Here is a 16,290-nt window from a genome sequence, read left to right on the forward strand (position 1 = left end):
GGGACTGAGATTTTTTTAAAAGCAATGACAAGTCCCCTCAGAGGTGGAGAGTGCAATTAGAATCAAGACCTGTTTTCCTCCATTTTGGGTGAATTTTTAGCTCCTGCTTCTCATCCCCGATAAGGATGATTCTAGAAACAGGGTCAAAACCCAGGAGAGGAACAAAAAGGAAAACACAGCACGATTGCACATTTAAACTTACGTAACAGGCTCCAAAACTCTCAACCAAAACAAGAATGCAGCAACAATGCTGATGTAGCAAGGTGAGATTCCCCCAAACAGAAACAACACAAACATCCATTATTCCAAAGGATGTAAAGGGCCGGTTTTATTATTCTTCATATAAGGCTAATGTTAGTAAAGACTAATGATATATCGTCTTTCTTATAAGACTTTTATAAGGGCAAAGCTAACAACTTCAAAACGTTCAAGTAAACAATGAAAAACTCTCCACCCCCCCCCCAATAAATCAAAATCTGAATAATGATGGCATGTGTTAAGCGCTTAATAATAATAATAATAATAATGTTGGTATTTAAGCACTCACTATGTGCAGAGCACTGTTCTAAGTGCTGGGGTATATACAGGGTGATCAGGTTGCCCCACGTGAGGCTCACAGGTTTAATCCCCATTTTACAGATGTGGTAACTGAGGCACAGAGCAATGAAGTGACTTGGACACAGTCACACAGCTGACAAGTGGCAGAGCCGGGATTCAAACCCATGACCTCTGACTCCCAAGCCTGTGCTCTTTCCACTGAGCCACGCTGCTTCCCGCTTACATGTGCCAAGCACTGTTCTAAGCACTGTGCGGGGGGGGAGAGATACAAGGTAATCAGGTTGTCCCACGTGGGGCTCACGGTCTTAATCCCCAGTTTACAGATGAGGTCACTGAGGCCCAGAGAAGTGACTTGCCCAAAGTCACACCGCTGACAAGGGGCGGAGTCGGGATTAGAACCCACGACCTCTGACTCCCAAGCCCAGACTCTTTCCACTGGGCCACGCTGCTTCTCATGTGAGCTGAATGTGAGTTTAGAGATGTGATTCTTCAAGAGCGTGAAAACGTTATGGGTTTTCTTTTTATATTTTGGTTCGGGGCGGGGGGGGGGGTGTTGGGTGGGTTTTTTTTTTTTTTTGGCGAAGAGGTAAAAACCCTAATAACACGTTACAAATGTCAGAGATGCAGAGAGCTGGTGAGCCTAAAAATAAGATGTTCGAAACAAAACATTTTCGGCTATATAATTACCTCATTTTTCCATGTTAAAATGTAATTCCCCAAAATAGGGATGCTTAAAGTTGTCTAAATACGAAAACTGTCGGCCAACACTCTACAACCCAAATCACTTTTAAAGCAGTTCGGCATATATCGCATCTTAAACGAACGAGAAGCAGCGTGGCCCAGAGGAGGGAACCCGATCCCGGGAGTCGGAGGACTCCGGGTCCTAATCCCGGCTCCGCAATTTGTCCGCTGGGCGACCTGGGACAAGTCGGTTCGCTTCTCGGGGCCTCGGTTACCTCATCCGCAAAATGGGACCTGGACCGTGTCCAACCTCGTTACCTTCGGTCGACCCCAGCGCTCAGTACGGTTGCCAGGCACAGAGAGGCGCCTAATGAACACCACCAAAACAATCCTTTGGTTAAACCGATAAAAGCAGTGCCGAACAGACCTTTGTCTTTCCTTCCACTCCGGAAAGTCGTACATTCCAAGCGCTCAGTACAGTGCTCTGCACATAGTAAGCGCTCAATAAATACTACTGAATGAATGAATCAATGAAAACGGGCCCACGACAGGCAACTATCTGACATTTCTCTAAATGGTCTCACTCATCGGGTGTCGCCAATGGATCCGGAGCAGGTCGACCGACCCGCAGGTGAAATCAGTTCCGCCACCAAGGGACGGCTCATTAAAAGGTAGAAATCGGAAGCTTGAAGTGATATTTTCTGCTGCCATGAACGTAGGGAACATTTCCACAAATATCTTAATCTGGTCTTCAGCCTTAAACTACTCTGTTTGCAAAGGAAGGATGCGGTTCTCGTGTTTGCAAATATTTTATCTACTAGTAAGGTGGGGGTGGGGGGGAAAAGACAGGGAGAGGGAGAGAGAGAAGATAGAAAGAGAGAAAGACAAAGACAGAAAAAAAGGGTGGTATTTGTTAATCGCTTACTGTGTGCCAAGCACTGTTCTAAGCGCTGGGGGTGATACAAGGTGATCGGGTTGTCCCATGTGGAGCTCACAGTTTTAATCCCCGTTTTCCAGATGAGGTCACTGAGGCACAGAGATGTGAAATGACTTGCCCAGTGTCACCCGGCTGGCAGGCGGCAGAGCCGGGATTAGAACCCCGACCTCCGGCTCCCAAGCCCGGGCTCTTTCTACTGAGCCACGCTGCTTCTCTAATAATGATGGCATTTGTTAAGCGCTCACTACGTGCAACGCACTGTTCTAAGCGCTGGGGAGGGTACAAGGTCATCAGGTTGTCCCCCGTGGGGCTCACAGTCTTAAAGCATGCAAGCAAGCAGCGTGGACCCCCCAGTAGAAAGAGCCCAGGCCTGGGAGTCAGAGGGCCTAGGTTCTAATCCTAGATTCTAATTCTAAATCCTAGGTTCTAATCCCGTCAATGGGCAGGGATCGTCTCTATCTGCTGCCGAACTGTCCATTCCAAGCGCTTGGTCCAGTGGTCTGCACATGGTAAGCGCTCAATAAATACTACTGAATGAATAATCCCACCTCTGCCCGCTTGTCTGATGTGTGACCTTAGCCTCGAGACCGATTTCGGCTCAACCCGAAAGGAACAGTTTCTGGAAAAGGGGAATAATAATAATAATAATTATGGTATTTTTTAAGCGCTTACTATGTGCAGAGCACTGTTCTAAGCGCTGGGGTGGATACAGGGTAATCAGATTGTCCCATGTGGGGCTCACATTTTTTAATCCCCATTTTTACAGATGAGGGAACGGAGGCACAGAGAAGTTAAGTGACTTGCCCAAGGTCACACAGCAGACAAGTGGCAGACTCGGGATTAGAACCTATGACCTCTGATTCCCAAGCCCGTGCTCTTTCCACTAAGCCACGGGGAACGTTTTCCACCATCTCACTTGTCACCTTTCCTTCCTTCCTTCATTCACAGACAAGCAGCGTGGCTCAGTGGAAAGAGCCCTGGCTGGAGAGACGGAGGTCATGGGTTTGAATCCCGGCTCTGCCATTCGGCAGCTGGGTGACTGTGGGCGAGTCACTTCACTTCTCTGTGCCTCAGTTCCCTCATCTGTAAATGGGGATTAAGACTGTGAGCACCATGTGGGTCAGGGACTATATCCAATCGGATGATCCTGTATCTACTCCAGCACTTCATACAGTGCCTGGCACGAGTGCTTAAACAGTATCGTTACAGAGAGAGAGAGAAAGGGTCCGTGGGCATCTAAAAATACTGAAATTAGATTGGAAGTCTTGCCTCTCGAGGCTCTACTAAAATCTTTAGCCTAACTAGCAATCCACAGTCTGTTCATGCTCCGTGTCAGTCGCTTTAAAAAGTGTGTAGAGAGCAGAACGCCGATTGTGTCCTAGGAAGTGATAGACTGTTTCCTGTAACCTACTGCTCATTAACAACCAGTCCTCGTTGTAATATGATTCGGAACACTTCGCTTGCTTTAAGCTGTTTCTTTTTGAAGCGGGATACGATGAAGTGCCAGTCTCCACGCGTGTTTTAGGTAAATTAAGGATCTCGCCCCTTTTAAAAGACAGGAGGGGAGAATTTCCAGATGAAGTCCGCCTAAGGTGCTAAATTCATCAAAAGGAGAAACAGCTTCATCGACCATTCCCACTTGCTGCCCGAGCCACCTGAAGCCCTCCTAAAATGAACCCCTCCCCCCAGCCCACCCCCCTTACCCCGGTTCGGGATCCTGGAGGCAAACAAATGGGTTTTTAAAAACCCTCCAGTAAACTGCTGGATTATGACACCTCAATTGCTGTCTACTGAGTACTTAAAAATATTTACTAGCAGCCAGAGGTTAATAATATGGCAATTATCGCTATTAAAAAATATATAAATACCGGAATGTGATGGGCTCTCGACAAGGAGGTGCTAAATAGAACACATCTACAGGATTGGTAAAATGTTACCTTTTCCTTCCAGGAGTCTAAACTAGTTTGGGAGGGGGAGGTGGGGGAACGGCTCAGGCACGCCATCAAAAAATGTCAAACTTCACAGATCGTGACGTTATACAAAACGGCTTAGGCCCTGTGAAGATTAGTTCAATCGATACGATGAATAATAATAATAAAAATAATGTTGGTATTTGTTAAGCGCATACTATGTGCAGAGCACTGTTCTAAGCGCTAGGGTAGATACGGGGTGATCAGGTTGTCCCGCGTGAGGCTCACAGTTAATCCCCATTTTACAGATGAGGTAACAGGCACAGAGAAGTTAAGTGACTCGCCCACAGTCACACAGCTGCCGAATGGCAGAGCCGGGATTCGAACCCATGACCTCTGTCTCGCAAGCCCGGGCTCTTTCCACTGAGCCACGCTGGGAGGGAGGGAGGGAGGGAAGGAAGGAAGGAAGGAAGGAAGGAAGGAAGACAAATAAAATGGTGGAAAACACTCCCCTTTTCCAGAAACTATTCCTTTCGGGTTGAGCCGAAATTGGTCTCGAGTCAAAGGCAGATCCCTTTCAAAGTTTCAGCAGGGAATTTATGAAGGGAAAAAAAAAGGTTTTGTCTTGCAAATACTTCCTGTTTATTTTTTCAACAGCGGGTCAGAAACAAATTATCCTGAAAGCTTCCCGCACGGCATGTAACCAGAGCGCAAGAGGAAATGTTTGCTTTGTTCAATTACTCAGATTCAAAAAGTTGATTCTAAGCAAACAGGGTAAAACTGGGGTCTGCGGCGAAGGCCCCGAGAAATCAGGTCACCCGTCTCCCCGCCGGGATTTCAGAGGGCCAAACCGGATTCAAAAGGCCCACGTCGGCCGTGCCGGTCGGGCGGATCGATGGATCGACTCCTGATTTTTTGACCCTTCTGACTAGGTCCTAGGCGAGGGTTGCTCCGAGCTAAATCTGTGGAAAGGGTAGCGGGGCAAGTCGAGGGGAAGGACGACGACGCCGCGGGCACCCCCGCTGCCCAGGTTTTCACCCACGGGTGTGACGGGACGGCTCCGGGAAACCGAGTCACGACGGCACAGGCAGGCTTGCGCTTTAGGACGCGACAGCTGGCGATCTTACGGCGGAGCCGCCGAGAAACAGCCACGGCACGGCGCAGCGGGGAGCGTCCGGGCCCGGGAGTCAGAAGGTCACGGGTTCTAATCCCCGCTCTGCCGCTCGTCTGCTGGGTGACCTTGGGCCACTCGCTTTACTTCTCTGGGCCTCAGTCTCCTCATCTGTAAAATGGGGATTGACACCGCGAGCCCCACGTGGGACAGAAACTACATCCGATTTGTCCGTATCCACCCCGGCGCTCAGTACGGTACTGGGCACGTAGTAAGCACTTAATATCATCATCGTATATAAAAAGGCCTTTAAGAGACTGGGGTGCGGGGGGAATTCAAGGGGACCGAGGAAATTGGGTGCAAAACTCTACGGCGGGACACGCTGCGACACGCAAGGAGTTGGGGGGTGGGGGGGGGGGGAGGGGGAGGTTATAAAATAGTTAAAGCCCTGGTAGCAGTCTTAAGCCGCCCACATTGCACAATAAACTCTGGCTCGGCCATTACCGCGCACCTTATAGTCGAGAAATGCGGGCGGCTTCACCTCGGCGCCGAGAACCTTAATTTTCGATTCTCCGGGCTCGTGTGCTTCAACCTGCCACCTCGGGGCGGCAAAACGACAGTTGGGTGGTGTCAGTACGTTGCACGGCCCCCTCATCGTAATAATTGGGCTATCCGTTAAGCGCCGACAACGTGCCAGGCACCGTACCGCCGTACCGAGCGCTGGGGTAGACGTAAGCAAATGGGGCCGGACACGGTCCCCGTCCCACGTGAGGCTCACCGTCTCGACCCCCCAGATGAGCTCCCCGAGGCCCAGAGAAGGGAGTGACTCACCCAAGGTCACGCGGCAGACGGGTGGCGGAGCCGGGATCGGAACCCATGACCTTCTGGCTCCCAGGCCCGGGATCTAGCCGTTAGGTCGTGTCGCTTCTCGAAGCTCTTGTGCTCGAGTACCAGGTGCTGGTCGGGGGGTGGCCGGGGGGAGGAGAAAGGACGACGGTGGGTGAGAGGAGAGGAACACGCGTGCGTAGGGGGAGTGACGGAACTGAAATCCTCCCCCAGCGTCCCGGATGCCGGATTTCAACTCGAATCCGTCCGCGTGCTATCCCCTCGGCGGATCACTATTTGGGGCGCCCGCGTTTTCGGCGACGTGCTTCCAATTCCGCAAGCGTGAGACTTCAATTACCCGACGCTACGCCCGCCATCGCCGAGGCCACGCTATAAAATTAACACTTGCATTTCAACCGATCCCTCATAAAATTTTATTATTCCCGCCATCGGCCTACAGATGAGAGAAATTCCGTCCCAGAACTACTTCCGACGGCACGGGGCGCCGGCCCGGCCGGGTATTTAAAGAGCGGCGCCGTACGCCACAGAGGAAGACGCGGACGTCGCTCGTCTGCTCCCTCCGGCTCGGGGGTCACGATAACCCAAGCGTAAAGTCTGGAGATTAAAAGACGAAAAAGAAGACCAAAAAAAATCCAAAAGCTTCGATTCCTCACTCGTCACCCTTTAAGCGCGCTACTCTCCTCTGGAAAACGGCTCTCCGGAAAAGGACAAAGCAAGCATCTGACGATAACATCTCTGCTACTATAATTGTTTCATTATGTTTCGGAAAGGGACGCGGTATGAAAGGGAGGCAAACAATCGAATAGCTCCCCGCGAGAGAGATCCCTTTCCTAAATATCCAGCCGGGCCTAAAGTCTGGCTCTCCTGAAACACGCTCCAAGGTAAAAAAGAAGGAAAACCACCAAGACCCCACTACCTAAAAGGTCAATACGAAACACCACACTCACAGAAGCCATCACTAAACCACCAGCCGGACATCCCGCAGCCTGCCCGGATCGCTGTCCGGTGACGTGGGCCTTCTCGACTCCCCGCGGACCTGTCATTTCGGTCACCGCTACCCAACCTGAACACTCTCATTCCCATCTCCTCCATCGCTCTGTGCCCAACGCTCCCCGTAGCGGACCGAGACCGTCTCCTCGCTTGACAACAACAACAACAAAAAAGGCTATCCGTCCTCCGGCAGTATGAAGCTTCTCCTGACGAAACGCATAATCGCGCCCCGGCCCCCTCCTCTGCCGTCTCGAGCAGGGCGAGCCCAACGTCTCTGACATTCCCCTTTTTTGAGACGAGACTGCTTACGCCTGAGATAGTTCGCCTTTCTGTGAAAGCCCGGATCTCCCTACGAGGGCGCGGGCAGACGTGGTCCCCCGGGGCCCGGCCCACCCATCCGGGGCCCGCCTGCGGGGACAGACTCCCGACGGATCCGGAGAGGCGCCGTCCTGACCTTTCGCCGAACTCGAATTCGCATCGCTCGGGACGGCTCGCGGAGCCCGCCCCGCTCACCGAACCCTCGGCGCCGATCGTTTCGCCGGGGGAAGAGCGGACTGAGACGAACGTCTACCGAGAGCGTGAATCGCCCCCCCCCGAACGCCACCCGACGCGATCCCTGGCACGAACGCGTTTCCTTCGACGTACCCGAAAGAAGAGAACTCGCTGGGAGCTAATTCGCCCTTCGCCCTTCCACCCGGCTCCCCGCAAACCCTCCCAACGTTCCAGCAACGCGTCTGCGCCGCCACCCCGGGCGCCCGGCCGCACACGCGACGGCAAGCGGTCGGAGAAGATCCCGCCCCGCGACCCTCCGCCCCGACGCGAGCTTCGACGTCGCGACTGCTACGCGAGCCCGGGGGCCGCGGCTCCATAAACGGCCAAGGTGACATTTACCGCCGAACGTCACCGCCGGGAGATGACCGCTTTCCCCGGGGCTCGTCTCTCGTCGACGGCGCTTTCGATCCCGGAGTCGGGCGCCGCGGTTCCCCGGGCGAGGCCGTCCCCGGGGTTGAGCCGCGCGGTCCGAGGACGGGGTAAAAGCCGTCCGTCGCCAGAGGGGAGACGACGGGAGACGAAAGGGACGGTAGCGAGCCGACCGGCGGGTCGCGTTTTTCCCGTGGACTCCGGGGGGGTGGCGGCGGGGAAAACCGTCCACGACGAGGGGCCTCCTCGTCCTCCTCCTCCTCGTCCTCCTCCCCGCCGTCTAACCGGCGCGACGGCTTTACCGGGGTGAGCCGCAGCGGACGCCGGACGCTATCCGGGGGTGGGTTTTCCCAACGGCAAGAAGCCGGGAGCCGCCGTCGCCGGACTCCAAGAACCGTTTTCTGAGTGACGCGGCGTTTGTCATCACGAAAGTCGAAAGGGGGAGGAAAAAGAAAAACACCAAACGAAAACAAGAAGAGACGAACGGTTCCGGGGGCGGCCGAGAGCCCCTAAAGGCGAGAGGAGCCGTTGGGCCAAGAGGCGGCTCGGCGGGGGGGGGCCTGGGGGGGGGGGGGGGGGGTTTCGACCTCGGGGGAGGGGGGCGGGCGTCGAACGCGACTCCACGGCCGGCGCGGAAAGCGCGCGACGCCGAATCTGTGGCCTTGACACTTGTCCAGGAGGGTGGACCGGGTGACGGGGTTGCAGGGCGCAGCCCCCCTCCCCGAAAGATTTCTGTTCGGCGGCAAAACAAACCCTGGGTGGAAGCCAAAGGGTAGAGACCCTCCCACACCGGGGCCCTGGAGAAGAGGGGGTGCAGACCCACACGATCCCACCCCCCAGACCCTCCCACACAGGGTGCCTGGAGAAGAGAGGGTGCAGACACACAATTACAATCCCATAGAAACACACACATAGACGCTCCCACACGAGGGCCAGGAGAAGAGGGAGTGTGGACCCACCCCCAATCTCTCTCTCTCTCTCTCTCTCTCTCTCTCTCTCACACACACACACAAGCATACACTCCCTAGTTTACCCCCGGGGGCCGGGAGAAGAGAGGGAAAGGAAGAAGGAAGGGAAGGGGGAAGGAAAGGGAAGAGTGAAGGGCAGGGGGAAGGAAGGGAAGAAGAAAGGGAAGGGGGAAGGGAGGAAGGAAGGAAGGGAAGGAAGGGAAGAGGGAAGGGAAGAAGGAAAGGAAGAGAAGAGGGAAGGGAAGGGAGGAAGGGAAGAAGAAAGGGAAGGGAAGAGAAGAAGGAAGGGACGAGGCAAGGGAAGAGGCAAGGGAAGAGAAGAAGGAAGGGACGAGGCAAGGGAAGAAAGAAGAGAAGGGAAGGGATGAGGCAAGGGAAGAAAGAAGGGAAGGGAAGGGAGGAAGGGAAGGGAAGAGAAGAAGGAAGGGAAGGGAGGAAGGGAAGAAGAAAGAGAAGGGAAGAGAAGAAGGAAGGGATGAGGCAAGGGAAGAGAAGAAGGAAGGGACGAGGCAAGGGAAGAAAGAAGGGAAGGGACGAGGCAAGGGAAGAAAGAAGGGAAGGGACGAGGCAAGGGAAGAAAGAAGGGGAGGGAAGGGACGAGAAGAGGGAAGAGAAGAAGGGAAGGGAAGGGAGGAAGGAAGGGAAGAAGAAAGAGAAGGGAAGAGAAGGGGAGAGAGAAGGGAAAAGAAGAAAAGGGGAGAGGAAGGGAGGGAAGAAGATCGAGAAGGTTAGAGGAGAGGGAAGAGAAGAGGGCAGGGAAAGGGAAGGGCAGGGCCCCGCACGCAGACCCGGAGGGACGGACGGGGGGACGGAGGGAAGGAGGGAGGGAAGGAGGGAGGGAAGGAGGGAGGGAAGGACGGCCGGACGGAGGGCCGGAGAGGGGCCGGAGAGGGGCCGGAGAGGGGCCGGAGAGGGGCCGGGGGCGGGGGGGGGCTGGGGTGACCCACCAGGGAGAAGAGGTTGGAGTGGCAGTCCTCCAGGCTGGCCCCGTTCGCCACCCAGTTGGCCGCCGCCGTCATGGTCCTGGGCGAGCCCGGCCGCCCGAGCGGGGCATGTCTGGCCCGGGATCCGGACTCGGCCCCGGCCCCGGCGCCCCCGATCCGCCCCGACCACCCAACGGCGGCGGCGGCAGGACCGGCCGGGCGAGCGGGCGAGCGGGCGGGCGGGCGAGCGAGCGATCAGAGGCCCCCGGGGCCCGTCCTTCCTTCCTTCCTTCCTTCCTTCCTTCTCCTTCTTCTCCTCCTCCCGGTTCTCGTCCGCTGGGTGCGCAGGCCGGGCCTCTCGGGGGCCGCTGTGCCGCCCGCTTCTCACCAACGACGCCGCCCCGGGGACGACGACGACGACGACGACGAGGACGAGGAGGACGAGGAGGACGAGGACGAGGACAGGGTTGGGACTGGAGGCCGGAGCGAGGTTCGGGCCGCAGACCGGTCCCGAGCGAGAGGCGCCGAGGCCGCCCAGCGGCGGCACCGCCTCCTCCTCAGCCTCCTCCTCCTCTTGCTGCTGCTGCTGCTGCTGCTCGGAGCCTCCTCCTCCTCCTCCTCCTCCTTCTCCTCCTCCCTCAGCCGCCGCCGCCTCCTCCTCCTCCTCCTCGTCGTCGTCGTCGTCGTCGTCCTGAGGCGAGCGCAGGGGCGGCCCCGCCCCGCCCCGGCCCCCGGCGGCCCGGCTCGGTGGGTCCCGGTGCGTCGGTGTTAGCCGGGGTCCCCGGGGCGGGAGCGGCGGCGGGTGCGGCGGCGGGTGGCGGCCCCTCACGACCCCTCACGGCCCCGGCTCGGCCCCTCCTCGGCCCCTCCACGGCCCCTTCACGGCCCCGCGCCCCGCTGACAGCAATGGCGGACGCCCACCGCCGCCTCGCCTCCCCATTGGCTCCCGGAGACACACGTGGGCCGCCCCGCGCGCGGGGACGGGCGGGTGGGGGGCGGGGGGGGGGGGAGAAGGGGGAGGGGGAAGAAAGGGAGGGGAGGAGGGAGAAAGGGAGGAGGGAGGAAGAAAGGCAAGGGGGAGGGGGGGAGGAAAGGGGAGGGGAGGAGGAAAAGGAGAGGGGGAGGAGGGAAGGGACAGGGAGAGGAGGAGGAAAGGGAGGGGGGGAGGAAAGGGAGGGCGGGAGGGAAGGGAGGGGGAAGGAAAGGGAGAGGGAAGGAAAGGGAGAGGGGGAGGAGGGTAGGGAGGAGGAAGAAAGGGGAGGAAGAGGGAAGGGAAGGAAGGAGGGGGAGGAAGAAGGGGGAGGAAGAAAGGGGGGGAAGAGAGAGGGAAGGAAGAATGGGAAGGAGAAGGAGGGAAGGGAGAGGAGTGGGGGCAGTAGGGAGGAGAAGGAGGCAGGGGGAAGGAAGGAAGGAAGGAAGGAAGGGGAGGGGGAAGGAGCCGGCAGATTCAAGATACGTTGGACACAGTCCCTGTCCCACGTAATAATGTTGATTGAGGTATATCTTAAGCGCTTACTCGGTGCCAAGCGCTTGAATCTAAGCGCTCGGGTAGATTCAAGTTAGGTTGGACACAGTCCCTGCACCACATAATTAGAATATTAACTGTGATATTTCTTGTGCCCGCTTACTGTGTGCCGTGCACCGTTCGAAGCGCCGGGGTAGATTCAAGTTGGGTTGGACACGGTCCTTGTCCCTCGTGGGGCTCACAGTCTTCATCCCCGTGGGACGGACGAGGTCACCGAGGCACAGAATTGAAGCGACTTGCCCAAGGTCACACAACAGACGGGCGGCGGGGCCGGAATTAGAACCCACCACCTCTGACTCCCAGGCCCGGGCTCTTTCCGCTCGGCCACGCTGCTTCTCACACTCTTGATCCCCCTTGGACAGAGGAGGGAACCGGGGCCCGGAGAAGGGAAGGGACTGGCCCGAGGTCACCCGGCCGTCATGCGGCGACGGCCGCGTTGGAACCCAGGTCCCGCCGACTCCGGGCCCCCGGGCTCGAGCCGCTACGCCCACCTGCTTCCCGTTAACTGATGTGGCCCAGGTGACGCGGCGGGCGGGCGGGCGGGCGGGCGGCGGAGTGGGGATTAGAACCCGGGTCCTCTGACTCGCAGGCCTCGGCTCTTTCCGCCCTCCTCCGACCTGTAACTTCTTCTCGTGGCTCTTTCTCCCCTTAGACTGTAAGCTTCCCGAGGGCAGGAACTGTGGCGATAATTCCTATTAATGATAATGATGACGATGGCATTCGTTAAGCGCTTACCATGTGCCAACCACTGCTCTGGTTGTACGGAGCTCTCCTCTGCGCGCAGAAACCGCTCGCTAAACACCGCCGATCCACTGCCCCCGGTCCCTGTCCTCCCTCCGGCCTCCACCTTCATGTAATAATGATAATGACGATAGTACTTATTAAGTGCTTCGTCTGTGCCAAGCACTGTTCTAATACAGGTTAATCAGGTTGGCCCCAGTCCCTGTCCCAGCCGGGGCTCACACTCCTAAATCCCCATTTTTTACAGAGGAGGTGTCCCAGGCCCGGAGGAGTGAACTGACTTGCCCGAGGTCACACGGCAGGCCGGTGGCGGAGCCGGGATTAGAACCCATGACCTTCTCGCTCTCAGGCTCGTGCTCTACCCGCTCCTCCGTGCTGCTTCGTATCTGACAGACCACCAGTCTCCCCCACCTTCAGAGCCTTAGGATAATGATGGTGTTTGTTAAGCGCTGACTGCGGGCCAAGCACTGTTCTAAGCACTGGGGGAGATGCAAGGAAATCAGGTTGTCCCACGTGGGGCTCAGAGTCTTCATCCCCATTTTCCAGACAAAGTCACTGAGGCCCAGAGAATAATAATAACGATGGTATTTGTTAAGCGCTTACTATGTGCCAAGCACTGTTCCAGGCACTGGGGGAGATACAAGGAAATCAGGTTGTCCCACGTGGGACTCACGGTCTTCACCCCCATTTTACAGAGGAGGTAACTGGGGCACAGAGAAGTTAAGTAGCTTTCCTAAGGTCACCCGGCTAAGAAGTGGCAGAGCTGGGAGGAGAACCTACGGCCTCTGACTCCCAAGCCCGGGCTCTTTCCGCTAAGCCACGCTGCTTCCTGACTTGCCCGAGGTCACGCAGCAGACAAGCGGCGGAGCCGGGATTGGAACCCACGGCCCCTGACGTCCGAGTGCGGGCTCTTGCCACCAAACCACTTATCGAAATCACATCTCCGCCAAATGACTGTCCCCGATTAAGCTCTCGTTTCCCCTACTCCCTCAGTCGGTCGTGCGTATTTATCGAGCGCTTACTGTGTGCAGAGCACTGTACTAAGCGTTTGGGGCAGTACGATGTAAAAATAAAGCAGACTCATTCCCTGCCCACAAAGAGCTTACGGTCTCCCTCCCTCGCTGCGCTTCGACTTGGATCTGTCCCCTTTAAGCGCTTGATATGCACCTCGCCCTCAGCCCCTCGACGCTTATGTACATAGCCCTAATATATTTATCTCACCTCCCCTTCTGTTAATCATAATAGTGATGATGGTATTTGTTGAGCGCTTACTTTGTGCCAAGCACTGTAGACAAGCAGCGTGGCCTAGTGGCTAGAGCCCGGGCCCGAGAGTCAGGACCTGGGTTCTGATCCCGGCTCCGCCACTTGCCCGCTGTGTGACCTCGGGCAAGTCAAGCTGCGTAATAAATAATAAATAACGCTTGGTATTTGTTAAATGCTTACTATGTGCCAAGCACTGTCCTAAGCGCTGGGGTAGATACGAGACCATCGGGTTGTCCCGTGTGGGGCTCACCGACTTTAACCCTCATTTTACAGATGAGGTAACTGAGGCCCAGAAAAGTTAAGTGACTTGCCCGAGGCCACACAGCTGATAAGTGGCAGTGCGAGGATTAGAACCCACAACCTCTGACTCCCGAACCCGGGCTCTTTCCGCTAAGCCACGCTGCTTATCTGCGCCTCACTTGTCTCATCCGTAAAGTGGGGATGAAGACTGTGCCTCAGTTATCTCACCTGTAAAATGGGGATTAAGAGTGTGCCTCGGTTATCTCATCTGTAAAATGGGGATTAAGACCGTGAGCTCCATATGAGACAGGGACCGTGTCCAACCTGATGACCTTGTGTCTGCCCCAGCGCTTAGGACAGTGCTTGGCACATAGTAAGTGCTTAACAAATACCATAAAAAAAAAAGGGTCGACCTACCCTCTTGATTTGTGCTCTCCCAAGAGCCGAGTACAGGGCTCTGCGTACGGTAAGCTCTCAATAAATACCATTTCGGCGATTGACTGAGAAGCAGCGCGGCTCAGTGGAAAGAGCCCGGGCGTGGGAGTCAGAGGTCATGGGTTCTAATTCCGACTCTGCCGCTTGTCAGCTGTGTGACCTCGGGCGAGTCGCTTCACTTCTCTGGGCCTCAGTGACCTCATCTGGAAAATGGGGATTGAGACTGTGAGCCCCGCGTGGGACAACCTGACGACCTTGTATCTACCCCAGCGCTTAGAACAGTGCTTGGCATAGATTAGGTGCTTAACAAATACCAACATTATCATTATGGTGATGATTGATTCGTATATCTGGAAACAGCGTGACACAATGCCGGCATGTGCTGTCAGTGATGTATGGGAATCGGCTTGATGTATTTCTCTTTCATCTCTCTAGTTGGAAATATTTATATAATAATAATAGTAATTATAATGGAACTTGTTAAGCGCTTACTCTGTGCAAAGCACTGTTCTAAGCGCTGGGGAAGATAAAAGGTGATCAGTTTGTCCCACGTGGGGCTCACAGTCTTAATCCCCATTTTCCAGGTGAGGTCACTGAGGCCCAGAGAAGTGAAGTGACTCGCCCAAAGTCACACACCCGACAGGTGGCGGAGGCGGGATTAGAACCCACGACCTCTGACTCCTAAGCCCGGACTCTTTCCACTGAGCCACGCTACTCATACTGTGGGTACTCTTCCTCCTCCTCATATTACTATCATGCGCTCAGTACAGTGCTCTGCACGTAGTAAGCGCTCGATAAAGACTATTGAATGAATTACTACCCCTATTACAACCAGTACTAATGCTACAATGACTGGTGGCTTCGTGGAAAGAGCCCGGGCTTGGGAGTCAGAGGTCATGGGTTCTAAACCCGGCTCCGCCACCTGTCAGCTGTGTGACTTGGGGCGAGTCACTTCACTTCTCGGTGCCTCCGTCACCTCATCTGGGAAATGGGGATGGAGACTGTGAGCCTCACGTGGGACAACCTGACGACCCCATCTCTACCCCCGCGCTTAGAACAGTGCTGGGCACATAGTGAGCGCTTAACAAATACCAACATTATTAAAATGATCAATCACTACTATTTCCCCCCCTACTATTTTCCCTCTCGGCACCTTCCCCCCCTCGACAAACTCTTTTACCTGCCACCACTCGGAAGCCATGGAGTTGTCTGGGGGCCTTTCCGGCCAACCCAGAGTCTTCAAGCCAGTGGCCCACAGAGTGACACATCTTCTTTTATTATATCCTCGCCTGTGTCAGAGATCCGTCCCGCTCTTCGCCTCCTAGCGAGGACGCACGGCAAAAGAACGTGACGTTAGTACGTTATTCCCGCACGTGAACGCACACGGGCACACACGTACGCTTGTAAGCCCAAAACGTCAACATTCGATTGTGTCGGTGAAGGAGAAGGCCAGTCATTTTATGGTTAGTTTGGTTTACATCCACCTCTTAGTACCGTGCCTGGCGCATAGTGAATGATTAACGAATTTATCGTTATTATTATTAAGTGCCGTCAAGTCGTTTCTGACCCGTAGCGACTCCATGGGTATGCTCTCTCCAGAACGTCCCGTCCTCTGCCATAATCTGCGACCTTTCTAACGGCGCGTCCGTTACCGTCGTTACGGTCTCTATCCGTTTAGACTGTGAGCCCGTTGTTGGGCAGGGATCGTCTCTATCTGTTGCCAGATTGTACATTCCAAACGCTTAGTACAGTGCTCTGCACACGGTAAACGCTCAATAAACACGATTGAATGGACGAATCTAGCTGCCGGTCTGCCGCTTCCGCGTTTTCCCTGGACCTTTCCTCGCGTTAGTGTCTTCTCCAGAGATTTAGCCCTCCTGATGATGTGTCCAAAACGTGCTCGTCTAAGTTGAGTTATTTGGCCTTGCAAAGCCCACTTTGGTTTAATTGGCGCTTAAGAAATACCATAAGTATTATCTTCATCATATCTCCGCTCTAGTCAAGTAAGGCTTCACGACTGAAGGTGATGTTAAAGCGTTCAGATACAAAGGCATTAAGCTGGTGAAAGCCACGGGGCTTAGTAGAAAGAGCACGGGCTTGGGAGTCAGAAGATGTGGGCTGTAATCCTGGCTCCCCCACTTGTCTTCCGTGAGACCCTGGGCAAGCCGCTTCACTTCTCTGTGCCTCAGTGACCTCATCTATAAAATGAGGATTAAGACCGTGAGCCCCATGGAGGACAGG

At 55.4% G+C, this 16,290-nt stretch overlaps 1 protein-coding gene across 1 annotated transcript in view; it reads right to left on the reverse strand.

The window, feature by feature from the left end:
* The window catches only part of MED13L (mediator complex subunit 13L), a 304,408-nt gene extending 294,389 nt beyond the window's left edge, over positions 1 to 10,019 (reverse strand). Inside the window, exon 1 of the mRNA XM_029051175.2 lies at positions 9,870 to 10,019. Coding sequence (XP_028907008.1) covers positions 9,870 to 9,941 — 72 coding nt within the window. The 5' untranslated portion in view covers positions 9,942 to 10,019. The remainder of the gene's footprint in view (positions 1 to 9,869) is intronic.
* Positions 10,020 to 16,290: the final 6,271 nt, after the last annotated feature.

This window comes from Ornithorhynchus anatinus, chromosome 2 (assembly GCF_004115215.2).
Source record: "Ornithorhynchus anatinus isolate Pmale09 chromosome 2, mOrnAna1.pri.v4, whole genome shotgun sequence".
NCBI lineage: Eukaryota > Metazoa > Chordata > Mammalia > Monotremata > Ornithorhynchidae > Ornithorhynchus > Ornithorhynchus anatinus.